The sequence below is a fragment of the Seriola aureovittata genome, chromosome 20 (assembly GCF_021018895.1).
Source record: "Seriola aureovittata isolate HTS-2021-v1 ecotype China chromosome 20, ASM2101889v1, whole genome shotgun sequence".
Lineage (NCBI taxonomy): Eukaryota > Metazoa > Chordata > Actinopteri > Carangiformes > Carangidae > Seriola > Seriola aureovittata.
Window position 1 is genome coordinate 11,130,823 of NC_079383.1, and position 17,928 is coordinate 11,148,750.

At 39.9% G+C, this 17,928-nt stretch overlaps 1 protein-coding gene and 1 long non-coding RNA gene across 2 annotated transcripts in view; one reads left to right on the top strand and one right to left on the bottom strand.

Moving 5' to 3' along the window:
* cntnap2a (contactin associated protein 2a) overlaps positions 1-17,928 on the top strand; it is a 351,965-nt gene that overhangs the window by 328,420 nt on the left and 5,617 nt on the right. Inside the window, exon 23 of the mRNA XM_056364796.1 lies at positions 6,183-6,276. Within this exon, the coding sequence (XP_056220771.1) occupies positions 6,183-6,276 (94 nt within the window). The remainder of the gene's footprint in view (positions 1-6,182; positions 6,277-17,928) is intronic.
* LOC130161474 (uncharacterized) lies at positions 485-5,625 on the bottom strand. Its single transcript, XR_008826156.1, has 3 exons — positions 5,536-5,625; positions 5,387-5,458; positions 485-4,603 (listed from the first exon to the last, which is right to left on the bottom strand). It is a non-coding gene; the product is annotated as an uncharacterized LOC130161474 (long non-coding RNA).

Here is a 17,928-nt window from a genome sequence, read left to right on the forward strand (position 1 = left end):
TGGGTAGCACCAACAGGTGTTATCAGTCAATCTGCCAATATTGCATTGCACACAGAAAAGTTGTTAATTATCAGACAGCATTTTGAACCATATTAATAAAAAAATTAATTTCATTGTGTTTCCCAACAGACCCAGATTCAGGAGGAATATGCATGTTTTGCTGCTCGAGGTGGAAATCCCAAATGAATGACTTGTCATTCCGTTCAGTTCAAAAACTCATAGTCACTGACAATGTAGCTTTTTTTCCATAAGCCAAAGAATCACATCACGATGCAAATGCACTTCAGTACATACATAAGTAAGTGAACGCATCAACGGTCAAAGGCACATACACATCATTGTGATTGCACTGTTCAGGAATGATTCAAACTGTCGTCAGTTCAGTAGTATATTCAGTCTGGTGCTAGTCCAAGTTCAGTTCAATACAAAACTAGCCAATACAAGCACTTATCAGACTCATCAGATTCTAATTATTTCTGCAGGTTCCACAGCCTTTTCATAGGTTTGCAACATGGAAGTAATGTACTGTGCATTATGGCTGAGCTGACAAAAGCAGACTCTCACGTGTGACAAGCTCCACTGCTAAAAGTTACTGATTCATTCAGTATCAATGGTGATTTAGTATAGTCAGTTCCGTTTTAAGAGTCACTATAAAAGGTTTGTTTGTAAATGTGCTGAACACTTCTATTTGCCACCTGATGTGTTAATTCAACTAAAGCAGCTATAATCAATACTTAAGGAGTAGAGAATCATCACCCAACTGCAGTTCCTCTCAGCTCTATGATGCTTTATTGCATCTCAGCCATTGTTTTGGTTTTACAGCCTTCAACTTTACTGTTCTCGATCACTCTCAAGGCTCTGAAACTATAGTTTGTGGATATAGCAGGCAGCTGTGCTCACTGAAAAAGCTCTAAAACCCACTGTACACTGCCAACCCAATACCAAAAAGCAATGAGACAAAGTCTCCACCAACAAAGAGTTGATGGAGACTAAAAACAGAGCTACAACATTGAACTTAAAATCAGTAGGTGGATACAAACTACGCATTCTCAATCCCAATTTATCACATATGGATGCTTGGTCAGGACCCCTTGGTGTCACTTATTTCACATTATTTTTCAACATTCAGGGTACACTACAGCATTAGTCATCTTTTTATGGTCAGGTTTAGCCATTCAAAGCACTTGGTTAAGGTTAGGGAAAGATTGTGGTATGGATAGAATATAGCACTTGGACCAACCAAATTGGTTTGATACTATTGATAGTATCATTTGATACCCAATGTTGATACCTAAAGAATAAATGAATAAATCTCTCCAAATAAAAACCTGAGCCAATAAGCATGCAGCAGGCTTGGGCCAAGATCTAATCATGCTGGTGATTGGCTATTTATTGACACAAACACATTTGAGTAGGTTAAGAGACTGAGCTTAAAAATAAAACTAAAGTAAAACTAAAATGTATATCGTAATGTGTATTGCAATTTTCTTTTTTGTTAAAATGGTAAAAATAAAATGACGACTTGGGAGTGCGAATTACTACATTTGAAATTGGATTGGAAATTATTGCATTATGCATTAAAGCCCAAAATGCCAATTTTGTTTTAACCTTCCATCAGCATTTGTAATTTAACCACCCCATTACTATTTCGCTTATATGCTCATCAGAGGCCTTGTTGTAGCTGCTTTCATCTGAGATATAACAACATGAGTGAGAGGCAGCGATATGAGTCAGATGCAATAAAAGTCAGCCCGCTGGTGGATCAAATTCAATTTCCAGGGTAAAAGAGAGAGCTGAGTGTTTACCTGAGGCTGCCGAGGTCTCAATTCTCTGCTATCAGGCTGCAAATCTTAAAGGCATTTAGACAAGTGACTGTTTAGTTTAAAGACATGGCAGAGAACAAGTGAGAAGACAAAAAAAGGCATGAAGTAATGGGAATCTGAGAGAAAAGGGAACGGGAGAGAAATGGAGAACAAAAGCAAAAGACAGAATGAGAGTCAGTGCGAGGAAAAGGTTGAAAGAAAACAGATGTCGTCTTTGGATATAAAAAAAAAAAACAGTAGACCCAAAAAATATGATAACAAATATCACTTTTGTGCATTTATTTTATCTAACTTCATATAATCTTGAGGCTATCTTAAAGGCGTAGATTTGCATATGCATACAAATACCTACTGAAACCAGAGTGCAGTGCAAGAAGCGAGCGTTTGATTTTAAAGCAGTGTGTAAGTGTCTTGTCAGGAGAACTCGCTATCAAAGGCATACCAAGGCGAGATCAAAATAAGTTCCCATCTTTCTATCTCTGACTTTTGCTTTCTCTCAACCTCTCGCACACTGTGAGGGTTTAGAGATGAAAGTGAGGAATCCCTTCAGGCATCAGACATCTCTCCTTTCCTCTCCTCTCCTCTTCTCTCCTCTCCTCCCCGCTCCTCTCCACTGATATTGCTTCTGTGGTTGGTATTAGTAGTGTGAATGGCTGGCTAATGAGACAAGACAATCATTCAGTAATTCACTTGATAATAATGGTAAACTATTTATTCAAGTGAACAAAGGAAATTAGCATTTGTTTGCACTTTGCTCCTCCTCCAGATATCATTAAGGAAACAATGTCGCTACTAAAGTAAAAAGTTCTCAGTGTAGTGTAAATTAATTTAAATATATACAGCACATTGACTAAATTAGATTCTTTTTGAGCACATAGTGAGGGAAATAGATTTCACCCATTGTTAAGTTTCTCTTTATCTAACCTCTGATTACTTTGCTTATGTAAGTTTTATGTAACCTAAGCGGCACCAACAGCGCATCAAGGAGAAAATTGTGTTGTCTAAATGGTTCAGTGTAAAGGGAAAGGATCCCAATAATTGCAGTTGTAATTGACAAAGTTTGGTAAAATTAGGTTTCTTCCCTAGTTGTCTGCCTCTGCGGACCTTTTTTGGGGGTTTCGAGACTCAGACCGCCCTCCCTGGCTGCGCAGCCAATTTGTTTTCTCAGATAAAAGTAAATAAGCTGAGCACAATTTAATTGTTCCCCATTATCCCACCCTCCAGTCACTGTGGAAAACAAAACTCACACAATACTCCACTGAGACCAGGCTTTTGGAATGAATCAAATTAGGATATGCTGCATGTGTGTTTGCACGTGTATAGAGAGAAAGAGGGAGAAAATACTCTGGAGGGGTAGGGGGGGGAGAGAGTTTTCTATATGGGAGGACTCTACTGATTCAAACCTGTAAACAAGAACAACTACACACACACACAGATAGATCTCAGCCCTTTAGTGACAGTCTAGCTCAGCTCCCAGCTAACAGGCCACGACAGCTATTCAGCACATCAATGGAACAAATTTCCAGTAAAACGCACAGTAACAAAAGTCATTGTTTTCAACCTCCCTTGCTCTGGCTGGGGCAGTTGGTGTGCGTTCGGCAGACTGGAGCGTGCTGAGATACAGTTCTCCTGTGTGCAGAGAGAGGGAAGGAAGGAAGATCTTTTATTTCTGGAACACACAGAAACCAATTTGTGGGGTTGAAACACTCCACGTCAGTAGCACTGGCTGCAGCCTTCAAGCTAATTAGAAACTTCAATGAAACAGCAATAACAAGTTAATTATGTTGCAGGGATATTAAAGTCATGTATTCCCTGCCTCCATCACCCTCGCTGCTCTCAAGCCTCCACTGATGTTCTCTGTAAACACGCTGCTGGTTCACTCTCTGTTTTAAGCTCTCAGGAAAAGGCTTTGAACCCACCACAGACTTCAGGAATTGCAGATTGTTAATTAATGTGTGATCATTAATCTCCAGTCGTGGTGAAGAGCTGTTTGTTTAGAGAATCATTTTAGAAGATCACTTTTCAGCTTGCATCCAGCTAAATTAAACAAAAAGGAAAAAAAACTAAATTAACAGCTTTACAAACAAGAGGTTTCCTGTAATCATTTGGTCTGTTTCTGCGAGCGAGCATGACAGCATGCTTTTGGAATAGTCCTCCTATATTTAGGATCTTCTGGTTGGTATTTTTGAACAGGTGTATTTGGTACACCACTCAATATGAGGATTTTCATGCATTTTCTCTAAGTTGATAACGAATGAAAATAGTAAGATGATCATTTAAATTGGACATTTTAAAACTTATTGTAGCGCCCTTAGCAGTTCTTGAACAAAACCATACTACTGACACCTACACTCTCTAGGTTCGGAGAGCTGGATATAGTTATTTAAATGAGAGAACATGAAGTTAACAGTTGACAATTTATTGTCTCACACAGGTAAATTTTTGACAGTGTATGACACATAAAAATTATGAAAAATAGAGCTCTTTCATGAAAAACTAAATAAAAAAAGTTCAAATAAAAGTGTCCGTCCTTCTTTATTAGGAGGTAAGAGTTCAACTCTGTTCTGTGGTGTACGTGTAATGATCTGAAATGTTCAGTTCACTACCCGGGTAGATTTGTGTGTTATTTCCTTATCTATGTCAATGAGTGAAGTGAGATGATCTCTGGGGTTCTTCGGAGTGGATCCCACGGCTGGCCACACGTGCACCGTTCCGTCCAAGTCGCTCGTCCTTCCTGGCTCGCCACCGAACCTCCACAGGCTCTGAATCTGAATCAGTTCCTAATCCGGCAATAAAAAAACCAATCTACACTTAGAGTGCAGAAAACATATACATTACTCTCTATTCAATCACATGACATCATTCTACTTTCACTTTTCACTCTAAATATCTTCCATATCTATACCCAAATGCAGGATATACAGTATTCAAATCAATTTAAATGAGTCTGTATACATTTACAGTACAGTATAAGTATTTTTACCATGACTATTATTCACCATGAACTTATATTTTAAAATAAATGCACTTATTTATCTTTTTAACTGCAGCATACATCTCTTTTTAACCTTTTTAACCGTAAATTAACAGTATTAAGCAACTCTTTTGAACCAACATAAATATTTAAACAGCTTCAGTGCAATAAATCACATTATGTACATCTCAGTTATCAGAAAACAATATTTATCACAACCTGGCACCATATCAACACAATTATGCATTATGTGCTGTCTCTATTTCTCTCGTAAATGTCAGTAGCAACACGTTAGCTTACCCAGCTAGACTGTTAGTACTCACGTTACATATTACAGGTAATACCTGAGCTAGCATAGCGCTAGCATCACTCGCAGCTAGCGTTAGCTTCGTGCTAACTTAGTTAGCGATCTTTTCAAAGTCTGTTTTCACGGTTCACAATGATACAGAGAATACCACGGTGGGTTCAAACATTAGGACACATTCCTGTAACTCCGATAGGTTTAATAAAAGTGTCTCAATGAAAGGCATTTTCACATAACAAGCAAACAACGAGGCTTAGCCTCTTAGCATGTAGCAGCCATGCTTACCGGAGTCCAACAGAGGGCATACACGGTTGAAGCAGTTCCTCTCTCTCTCTCAATAACTCACAAGGCTCTCTCCTAATAAACAAGAGATTTATCAATACACTACGCGGGGATTAATCATTAATTTATGAAGTTTACATCACGTTTCATACCCAAGTTCGTCAGCTCACTCAACGAGCGGCGCTCTCGGTCAGTGTCTCGAGTGTCTCAGAACGAGCGGCGCTCTGCGTGGCCGTGACAAGAATACTGGGCTGGTGCGCCACCATGTGGTGGGCATGGTAAACTCTCCTAAATTACATAAATGGGTTTAGTATCCATGTGGGTTACATTATGTTAAACTTTTTTTTATTAAATGTTTCCTAAAACACGTTTAGTATATTCACATGCCAAATGATTGTATATGTGAGCAGCCTAATTTGTCCTGGCTCTAACATGTAGTGACTATGCCTTCAAATTAAGGCTGTAAGAGTTGATAAAATGCACTGTCTTTGAACTATCTTTGCTCATGATTCGTGGGAGTAATATAAGGGTTTGTTAACAGTGGTTATTTAGAGCTTTCTGGGTATTTTAAAACCACAAGGGGGAGCCATTGAGCTTTTGATACTGCTGTGTAGCAGCTTTACAATCCCTGGCAGCAATGAATTACCATTTCTTCTTCATCATCTTGGTTATTCTGCTTGATGTGCTGATGCAGGTCTGAGTCTGGGTCTTTTTTAAAATGCTGTTGTCATTAATTTTAGACTCTCTTTAAAATGCAGATTCTAATAGATCTCACTCTCTCTCTATCCCACTGTTTCAGTTGGATCATTACCCCCCAGTCAGCTACACCCTCCCAGACGCCTCAGACACACAGTTCAACCTGGTCAAGACACTGTTCTTGGGCAAAGTCTATGGTAAGTGTGTCAGCTTGTCGAAGCCTTTTCTGCTCGCGACTCTGTAGAATTCAAATGTTTTCAGCCACGTTCACACTGCACAGAATGTTACTATATGCACACCATACCAATCTGACCCCAGCCTATCATGGTTCTTTTTTAGCAGCTCTTTGACTCATGTGCTCAAGTGTCTAATCTTTCTGGAAATAATTTTATAGTCATTTGTCATTTAGACTTTCAGGAAAGTTAAATATATAATAATATTTTATAAATATAAAAATTGGAACTCCGAGTTTATCCACTTGGGTGAGATGAGACAAAAATAATCACAGGTTGTCTGTCACAGGGGCAAGTCAGTTGTCATTGCTCCTTTCCAGAAGGAAAAGCCTGGACCAGCTGTGCAGCTGTTGTCATTTCTATGTTCTTTATATATGTGTTGAGCTGTATATTCTGTATATGTGATCATTATACTCTATACTATTCCATTTTCTATCATTTTTTGCAAAGTTAAACCATCTCAAACACAAATATATAATTAAATGAAAATAAATAAACAGTTAAATCACATCAAGAGTAGAATTAATTGGGGCGTCGTGTGGCATAGTGGTCTAAGCAGGCGCCCCATGTGTAGAGGCTACAGTCCTTGCTGCAGCTGGCCCCGGCTCGAGTCCCGCATCGGATGGCCTTTACTGCATGTCATTCCCCCTCTCTGCCTCCTCATTTCCTGTCTCTCTCCACTATCCTGTCCAATAAAGGCACAAAAGCCCAAAAACATATACTTTAAAAAAAAAAAAAGAGTAGAATTAATTTACAGGAAGTTAACACACAAACAAAATCTCCCCCTCTGCTACTCAATAGACAAGAGGCTGTAATTACACATTGAGTCCACTAGAGCATGCCAGAGGATTGCTGGAGGTGATTAATGCAGAAACTAATCCCAGCTGCATCCATCTCTACTTATATGGATGTCTTTGCACATTTGTGTCTGATAAGCCTATGAAATCTGACAAATACTATGTTAGGACATAACCTGTCTTTTTTTATCATTAAAATTACCTTGGTATTTGGTTGTTGAGCATTAAGCTCTCCAGAATCCCCACAGTATTTGACTGTCAGACTAAACCTTTTGATGTTAGTCAGCCACTATTTTGACACATCACTCATAGAAACTACTGGCACTGACGCTGATTAAATTGTGATTCATGATGTTGTGCATCAGTGTTTTTTCCACTGGACTTATTAAGGTTGTAGGTCTTAAGAAATCCCCACATAATTCTCCCCAATGCCTCAACAATTGATTACCCTAATTACGCTCATTATTAATAGCCAATTACCTTAACCAATTTAGTTTCTCCTAAGTGGTAGCTGTGGTTTATTGCTCGATTTTGGTTGGTTTTATTAGCTTCTTTAATTAGTTATAATGTACCTAGATTGTATCTCATTGAATTGAACCTTGCTGCAGCTTGCTCATTTCTGTACTATATTCTTCTTCTTCTCTTTTCCCTTTCTCTCCTCTCATCTCTTTTGTCCTCTACCTCAAGTGGTGCGAAAGTCAGTGAGGTTGAAGTAATGGCTGACTTCACTTACCAGCCAGAACTATCGACTGCTACACACAGACCTCCTGGGAATACATGTACACACACAAAACACAGTCATCCATCTTCGCCTAACTAACACAGCATAGATACTTAAAGGACACACCGGACAAAGTCACTTCATTGGGCAAAATAGTACCAACTCTTATAGTCATCCCGTCATATGCATCCTTACACTTTACTCATTAACAGACTCAACTATTAAGTCTAAACATTATAACAGAATTATACATTTGGACAGAGCAAGGCATATTATATAAAAGGTTTAAAAGAGAAAGGGAGTGGATGACAGAAATATTGTGATCAGAGAGAAGGACAAAGCAGTGAGAACAAAAGCAGACATTGGATTTACACTTCTCATCAGATCTGTTCCACTTCTGTGTTGGGACCACAGAGACAAGAGAGGCTGTCAGACAGCAGAGCTATCAGATTCTCTATTTCTGGGAGACAGAAACACTCTGTGTTTGGAACAGGAAACACACACACACACACACACACACACACTGATCACAGCGACATCCCCTCTATCACCTCACAGCCTGCTGATTGTTAGCAGGGGCAATGCCAGAAGGATGGCCAGGGGTGAAATCTGGCTGGCCACCCCTGGTGCCTCACACCTACTTGAGTCAGAAAGTGATAGGTGGTTTTCAGGCTTTTTAGCATTGTGGATGGATTACTGAATTTTTTTGTTGGTGATTCAATAAAGCAACCCTAAAGAGTGGCAAAGTGACCACAAAGTGATGCAAAACAACCACAAAGACAAGCAGAACAAGATGCAAAATTAATATCAAAAGAAACAAATGATGCAGTGCCATCATTGTTTGTGGTCTCTCTGTGTCCTCTTTTGTCTGGGTGTCTTGCTCCAATGTAGGAGGAGTGGGGGACCTTTTACATGTCTGTGTTAATAATTAATTATGTTTAATAATGCACATATTGTTGTCAAAACCCAGGGCTTTAAATATGGGTCTGAATACATTTTTACTCATTTTACAAAAGCGCTATTCTTAGTGGAATCTGTGCCCCAGTGTGTGTGTATACTCCCCGTTGTGGTATGGAATAAGTTGAATAAGTTGAATAAAGCAGACATTTAAAATAGAGAAATACACAAAAAAAACAAGTGCAGATAATCTTTCCATAATGTAAAATGTCTGTTCTTTTTTAAACTTCTTTAACTAACCCAGAATGAGGGGGAGCACAAGGGCGGAGGTAACGAGACACAAGCACAACACATTAGACCGTGCAGGTAATCACAGAAATTGGAAACACACTGGAGCAAGAAGTAAAGCAACAATAGACAACTAAGGAAAATGGTTTTAAAATAAAACAGGAATAGAGTCCAGGAGTCAGATGCAGTATAACATGACAGACTCAGGTATAAAAATAGATTTAGTGAGATTTTTCTCACTAATTACACACTTAGCATCTGTTATATTGTCCTGCAGATATGAGGCCTGATCTTGAATGTCATAGCAATGGTTAGTGTTAGACCTCAAATGATTAGTTAATTAATCAATTAGTTAATCAACAGAAGGTTAATCGGCACCTACTTTGACAAATTTCATTTCAGTCAGTTAATTGTTTTTCATAGAAATTCCAAACACTCCAAACACATACTTGTGGCTTCTCCATGGTGATCATTTGCTGCTTATTCTGTTTGATATTGCTGTAGGTTGAATATCCTTGTGACTGGCATTTTGATCAATTTCTTGGTATTTTATGGACCAAACAGTCATTCAAGAAAAAAATGATCAGATTTATTGATAATGAAAATAATCGTTTATATACCTGCCAAGCCCAACACTTCTAATGCAGACTGAGGTGAATGTTTTATTCCTCTAAAAACTGACAACATTCTAATCAAAAAAGGTTGAATGTTTGTTAAATAGTAACCAACAATAATGTTGTGGTCAACATATGCCACTCTGGTTTTGTATGTGTGTATAATGTTTTCAGCTAATTTGTTGTAGCCATAGATTCTATATAAAGATGGACGTAACCTCCAAGACATCACCCAGAGGTTTTTTTAAGCTCTGAGTGAGCTGCTGCGCCATCGCCATCTTGGCAGTGCCCGACTCTGCCTAACTCCCAGCTAATCCAAAAAAGGGGAGAATAATGGCACAGCTGGGCGTCTGGCTGCCTTGCTCAAAGGCTAACCCGAGGTTAACTCATTTGCTGGCTAATTAGCTAGATAACAAGCTAAGTGAACAAGCCAGGTATGGTTTCACTCGCCTCAAAAAACAGGAGCACAGACTGTTAGTCAATTAACCACACAGCGAGTCAGATCATTTTCTCCAATATTTGCATGAAAAATTCTCCAAAAGGCACCAGCACCACAGTCACAGCAGAGAGGTATTATTATCTGAGGTGATGCAGAGCAGACAGCTAGCAGCTAGACACGGAGCAGTTAGCCAACTGTGACGACCCCACCTGTCACTCAAAAGCCACGCCCTCAATTATGCATACTTTTAAGTTTAAATAAGATTGAATTAGGTGAACTATATAAAAATTTACTCCTGTGCAGTTGTCATGGAGGGGAAAATTAGCTATAGAGACCAAAACAGTTTTTTTGTACCAGTCCGTAAACATGTTTATTTCTGCTGTAAAGTTGGGCATTTTAACATGGGAATTCACTCACTTTTGGAGCGAGCCTCTCAAGTGGTCATGAGAAGAACTGCAGCTTTTGGCACTTCAGTGTTAGCTTCATTTTTGCTGCTCACTTGTAGCTGTCAGTGTCAAACTCAAATTCACGGTCATGAGATTCGCAGTGATTGTTCTGGTAATTGTCCTAAATTAGTATTGATCATGAAGCACAAGAATGATTCAGAAACATGCAATATACTACTGAAAATTCTACAGCCTGATGTGTGTGTTTGAAGGTTACTGTATCCTTCCTTCAGTACTTAACAAAAGCATATTTATACATATAGAGATGCACATAGTGCCCCTGGTTTTTTTTTTATGCATCCGTGTGTGTGTGTAGGTGTAGGTGGGTGGGTGAGTTGATGTATTACGTATGGGTCTGTCCTCCCTAGATCTCTGTATCCCAGTGGAATAGATGGGGGAGATGAGTCATACATCAGCCAGAGCAGCAGGCACACTCCCAACCCAGTTCTCAGAGCTACAAATCTGCCTCTGTGTGTGTGTGTGTGTGTGTGTGTGTGCGTGCGTGCGTGCGTGCGTGCGTGCGTGTGTATGTGCCTGGACTGTATGTGAGTGTGTCTATCCAAGGGAATAGATTCAGAGCCAAAGGCAGAGAGAGAGTAATAGAAATAGTGACACTGTGAAAGTGCTATCAGAGAAAGATGATTATAGCCCAGAGGGCTGGTTATAAAGGACATGTGCATCACTACCACACTAAAATTCTGATTTCTCTCTTGTATTTTTTAGTCCCCTAGCCTTTCTTGAAAATGTCGCTTCCTGTGGGTGCTGCCAATTATTTTACACAGGCTTTAAGGCTGTTATTTGTATTCAGTGATCTTCTCTCAGGTTCGGCTTTTTCATTTTAAATGGGGCCTTTTTTTCACTTCAAACACACACTGGCCCTCCAATGGAGTGAGTAGTCGCTTCCACCAGGGCATGACATGACCCAACTGTCTTTCTTGTAAAGTACTTAGTAATCGTAAAGAAAACAGCCCTATGAATAAAGATTATTAGTAGTATTGAAAATGATATAAAAACTGCAAGTGCATACATATTCATCTGAGCATACATAAGTACACTATTAAGATTTTTACTGTATTTTAACAGCCATTAACTGTCAGTGTGTCTGTACAAGTGAAGTTTTGCCAGCTCCATAAGCAATGAATGTCATCATTGCATGTCTTGATCTGTAACTGAACAATTTCTCTCTCTGCTTTCATATAAAAAGATTTGAACTGAACATGAGCATGTTTGAAATACAGAGTTTGTATGGTTAACATATAGTTTGTCAAAGGACCTAGATACCTGAAATGTTCTGCCTGTTATTAATTGATTAAAAAATGATGAGCAGGTCATCACTCGCTTCACCCTTCTACATCAAATAGAGCAGATGCCCATGGTGTGCTGAGGGAGGCGTTTGCTTGAAACATCATTGCATTAATAAATCATTTCGCTGGGCTGCTGTCCTGCTGCGGATGTTTTTTTGGGGTTTCTGTTTTTGAAAACTGATCACCCAGCATTACGTAGTGGAGATGAGTTTGTTGATGCCTAATTACAGAAAGCACAAATCATGTAAACTTTACATTACTGTTGACCACTGTCCAAATCATGCCATGATGAAGTTAAATCAATCTTCTCCCTTCCAGACAGCCACTGGCTCGATGCCTGTCTTTTGTGTTCTTGCCACCAGACGTCTTGACTCTGATTAAAGCACTGATTAACCCTGATGTCGGATGAGACTGAAAGCACAGAGGAGTTTTCTCTCTTATCTGTCTCCAAGCATTGTATCTCTGTGTGGTGATTCTATAATCTCTATAATCTAAGTGTTCCTTATTAATCAAGATGAACGTACCTGTACATGGTCACTGCTTTGTGTGTGCACACAAGGGTCTCTGTGTTTAAGGATGACATCATACCATCTTCCCTGCCTATGACCACTAGTTGTACTTGAGACTGGTCAGTCCGGATCCATGCCAGTGTGGATCCATGTTCCTGGTTTTCTCCAGCTGCTTCTAGCCAGAGTGGGGGTGGGACTGCACTGCAGAGAGAGTGCAGGAGGGATGGAGGGAGGGAGGTAGAGACAGAAAGAGAGGGAGAGAGATAGATGCTTGCCAATGTGGTGCTGTGTTAAAAGATTTCCTGTAGCAGAGAGGAAGAACGAGGGGAAGAAGAGGAGAGGAAGCTGGTTTGGCTCACAAACTGTTTACAGACACTAACGCAAACTTCACATAGGTAACTACAGTTGTGTGCATGTGTGTTTGCGCGTGTGTGTGTGTCTACACCTGTGTCTTCATCTTTATGTTTTAGTGCATATGCATGAGTGTGCAATGGTTGCTAATGTAAAATGTAAATTGGATTTGCAGGTAAACATGAGAAACAGAACCTTTCTTCTTCGTGATGTCCTCATAGATTGATATGAAACCACATTTTTTATGCCTTTCAATTTAAAATTGGAATTTTCCACACCTTGATTAGCTGGATTGCAGGCAAATTACACAGAACTCTGGTGTGTATCTGAGTTAAAAGAAATAATTAGCCTTCATAGTGTGATATTAATAATTGGTCTGCTTGTTGCTGCATCTCTGTTAAGTCTGGAAGAAGCTAGAGGTGGTAGTGATGTATACACCTGCAAGTGTGCATGTGTTGTGTTAAGTATGGGAAGGTGTTGCAACCACAGGTTTATTTTCCATGTCTAAAACTAACAGTAATACATCTGCTGCAGCTCTTATCTTTTTATCTTTTATCTTCTTGTTTCTCATTTATCTTTCACGTCTCTCCTCCTCCCTCGCTGTCTTTTTCTTAATTCCCCGTTCTCTGTTTCTCCACCCCACACCTCCTCTCTTTACATGTTTCTATTCACTGCAGTTTATGTCACTTTGGTTCAGTTCACATTGATTTTATGACAAGACAATCCTACCACCAGTTGAGAGGAGATCACCACATTCACAACCGAATGCTATTTAATAAGTGTATGAGGATCAAAAATCAAAGAGGAAAAAAAGTTCAGGTCCATGAGATTTTTTTGCTTCATACCAAACTTTCCACTGGACATATACTTAGAAGAAGATATTTACACCATGGAAATCATGAATATCAATATCGCTCAAGAGGAAACAAGTGTAATTTTAAAAATAAATACACAAATTCCACAAATAAATAAAGCATGAGGAAAATGTCTTTCTTGCAGTATATCTAGGCACAGTTTGTTCTCTTTCTCACTCATGTTTTGTCTATTTTTGTCCTTAATTGGTTTATTTTTATTGCTTCCTTTCATTTTTTTTAACATTTCCGTGTCTGCCTCTCTCTCTCTCTTTCCTGCCTCTCTGTCTCTTTCCTTTATTCTGTTCCTCACTGTGGTACATCAGCCATGACCAATGTGTGTTAATGCACGTGTGTGTGTGTGTGTGTGTGTGTGTATGTGTGTGTGTGTGTGTATACATGCATGTGTGTGTTACTACATGTAACATTTGTTTTTCTGGTACAAAGGGTGTGGTAGGTGGCTTCACATTAATATTCTTTTGATGTGTCTCAAATGCATCTTACTTTCATTAACACCCCCCTCCCCCTTTTCTCTCTCTCACCCCAACATCAGCTTCCATTTGTTGCCATGGCAACTGTGTTTGATCTCCTCTATTCTGCCCCTCCATTTGAGCACCCTTCTTGTCACCCCATTTCTTTCCCACTTTCCCTCTTTTTTTTCACCCAGATGCACACACACACACAAACACACACACACAGACTCTTCTCTCTTTTCTCCTCCTTGTCCTGCTCTCCTACCCCCCCCACCCCACCCCCCCACCCCCACTACCAGCCCTTCTTAGAGAGGCAGTCACACCCTCCCTCTCTGCTAGTTCTGCAGTTCTCTCCATCTTTTCAATTTTCAATTCTCCCCTTTCTGACCCCTTTCCAAAATACACCCCGACCCATTCTACTCACACCACACCTCTTCCTCACAGTTTTGTGAGCTACCTCACCTTTTGAATTATTCATGTGATGTCATTGGTCACCCTGGTGACACACCATCAGGAGGTGCAATCTTCTGATCGACATGCTGACCTTGTCGCTGTTGCATGTGTGTTTATGTGTGTGTGTGTGTGTGTGTGTGTGTGTGTGTGTGTGTGAGTTGGATGTCACATATGGCACATGGTGTGTCACAATAGTAGAACCTAGTTGTAATCATATGTAATGGTACATTTCATTATTGCAGTCTCATGCCAGGTGGATTAGTCTCTGTTGTAATCATGATTAGTGTATGGAGAGCTGTAGGTTTGTGTGTATTTGTCCATGTTTTATTGATTAGTCTGAAAAGCCCCTTCAGAAGCCACCAAGCAAAAGAAGGAATAACAAACCTTAAGATCAGCATCCGATCACTGGCTCTTACGAGGTGATATGACTTGTTAATGTGCTGGCTATGTCCACACTCTCCATACAAACTGAAAAAGTACTTTTGTCACTTCATGAACCTTAAAATGTTCAGTTTTTCGTTGAAACAGCATAACGGAAGTGTTGATTGAAGGTTTTTTTTAGCCCCCTTCTTGTGGTGTGCTTGTATTTTATTGCATTTCATTTTAATCATTATCTCCTTTCTTCCTGTATGGCATATAAGATTTCAGCACCTGCTTAACACAGTCTTAACACAACTTTACAAAGACAGCCCAGTTTTTCTGGGCTAATATAAGGGCTTTCATGAGAGAGTGACAGCAATCATGTAATTGTGTCAACCTCTTGTGCTAAATGATATTATGCCATTAAATCCATTGAGGCCTCTTATCAGTGACAGCCAGGCTCTCAGTTCAGATTAAATGTGTGATGTTTATGAGGAACGTATCTGTTATTTTAACTGGAATCATCTGGTTTCTAATGAACACTCCCTTGTGAAATCACTGGCCCCAAAACAATCAGAAACAAGGGAAGCTTGTTGGCGATTTACTCTGCAGCAGCATTGTATGCAAAGCAGCCTGTTATACTCCTAACAGAGAGCCCATTAGTATTCACACACAGGCCTCTGCAGTGATCAACACAGGTTCAGGCATGCAGGAGAGAAAGAGGACTTATATTCATACTCATATTCTGTATTCATAAGACTGTTGTTATCAGTATTCTGCTCTAACCGGGCTAACTGTAACACAGTGAGGCACTTCTTTCCCTCCTGTGTCTGTGTGTGTGTCTGTCTCTCTCCACCTATACTGCACACCCACATGTATCTGCAGAATAATGCAGACTGGCACATACACACCAAGGTGTGAAGTGTTAGATAGCAGGCACGGTTGTCTTTTTCCTGCAGAAGGTGTTGACCCGTGTTGACGCCTCATCAGAGGTGTGATTGCTGAGCCACGTTTGAGTTTTAACATAACGCAGGATTTATAGCTCATTTTGAATCTAATGCGTTGCCGTATGAGAACTAAGCAGCAGAACCCGTATCAGGTGTCTGTAAAATGATTGTTTTCATCACACACAGACACAGTACATACACACAGTTTAAGTGTCTGTAGGAGGTCTGGTCAGATGACGAATACATAGAAGACCAGCACTGAGCTCTATTCCTGGCAGCACAATCAATAGTGTACAAACACACACATACACACACTTGTATTGGACCCATCAAAATGGAATAAAGAGAGAGAATTGCATTATAAGCCATGTCCAGATACTCAGAATCCCATCATCTAACATAACATGATTCATTAAATAAACACAAAAACACACACACACACACACACACACACACACACACACATACAAACAAAGGAGTACACTAGTTAGTCGTCCCTTGTTCATATTTTGCTGCAGGATTGTCCAAAAAGTCCCTTCAGGGTGTGGCACAGTCGTGCAGCAGCAGCAGAGCAGCCATGCATGTAAAAATTAAAACCAGGCTGTGTCTGCACACACAGTCAGAGTTCATGTGAATGAGTAGGAGATTTTTTTGCACCTCTGCGCAAGTGTTGAAGACCATTTGGCTGTTTTGAAATCACTCCAGGTTTGTGCCAGAGTGGAGCGTGTCTGAGGATGTTTGTTTTCTGCAGCGTGTCTGTCTTTATTGAATTGTAGGTGTTGGAGAGATTTTTTTATCGTCTTGTTTGCTGCCTGCTGTTTCTCCTCTCTCTTATCTCCTCTGCAGTTATGTGTGTGTGTGTTTGTGTGCTTTGTGTTTGTGAACAGCAATGTTTAAACCAGCGTGACTCATCTTTAGACTGCACTTACTCAAAGATGTAAGAGCGTGTTTTCGATGTTTAGCAAAGCATTGATCAGCACTTTTGACGACTGAACCTGAACCTGGATTAGATAAACAATGTTTCAACACTCTTTTCGATTGGTTCAAATGAATACACCGGGCCGTACCAACTCTCAGAGAACAAACTCCAAATAACTGTCAGTAAAAATCAGTATTTGTCAACACTGGAAAATATACTGTGTGTAACCTACAAGCAGCCAATAATATAGAGTGATCACAGATTGAACAGGGATATAGCACCAGCTGGACTGAGCTTATTGGGCCGGCTGCAGTTCAGGCGTTGGTTTATGTGTGAGAGTGTGTGTGTTGAAGTAATTTTCTCTGAAAAATAAAGAGACGACAATCAAAGGAGAGAGACAAACGGACAGTGCGATAGAGATGAAAGTGCAGAAAATTGCTGCATCTGAACTTCATTTAAATGTGTTTTTAAATTTGACTAAATGTGGTTTAAATAAGAGAGGGAGGCATAAACACAGACATGACATCTTTTGTTTGGTAGTAATGATAATTTGATGATAATTTCTTCAGTTCATATCAAATGAAGAGAGTTGTCACACTGGTAAATAGAGTATAGCATAAAACCTTGTATGGGCTTGAATCATCCGTACAAACTCACAAAGGTATGATAAAGACTTGATTTTACAGTTACGACCATTGCCTGAAAGAGAGAAACGAACAACGTGTGTTGATTGACACCACAACAAATACTGATTATGTAGTACCATTACAGAAGCCTGATCTTGTCTCCTTCTCTTTGTGCCACAGAGCCTGAGAATCACATTACTGCTTTCTGCTTTAGAAACATACAGCATGAAACCCTATGCTATTACAGCCTCCCATGAATAGGAGAATGAATAGAGAGAAACAGGGATGGAGAGAGACAGAGACACTGTGGGGGTGTTAATTCATTATTCATCCTTTGATTTGACATTAGAGGTCAGTGTCAGTGTATGTTCCTCCTCTGCTCTCTCCATCCTCCTCATCTTCGATCACTCTCTCCACTCCTCATTTGTGCAGATTCATATCCTCACTGGGAGCTTTAGGCTTACAGGGTATTGGTTTACTGCATCTGTGCATCAGCAGAAATTGTGCCTACCAGTACTGGAGTGTAAGCTCTGTTTGCGATGGTGTGGTAATGTAGAGGGTGGAGCATTCAGAGAGAGTGTGCTGTGTGTGTTCATCTTTTGCATGTGTTTTGGATAATAA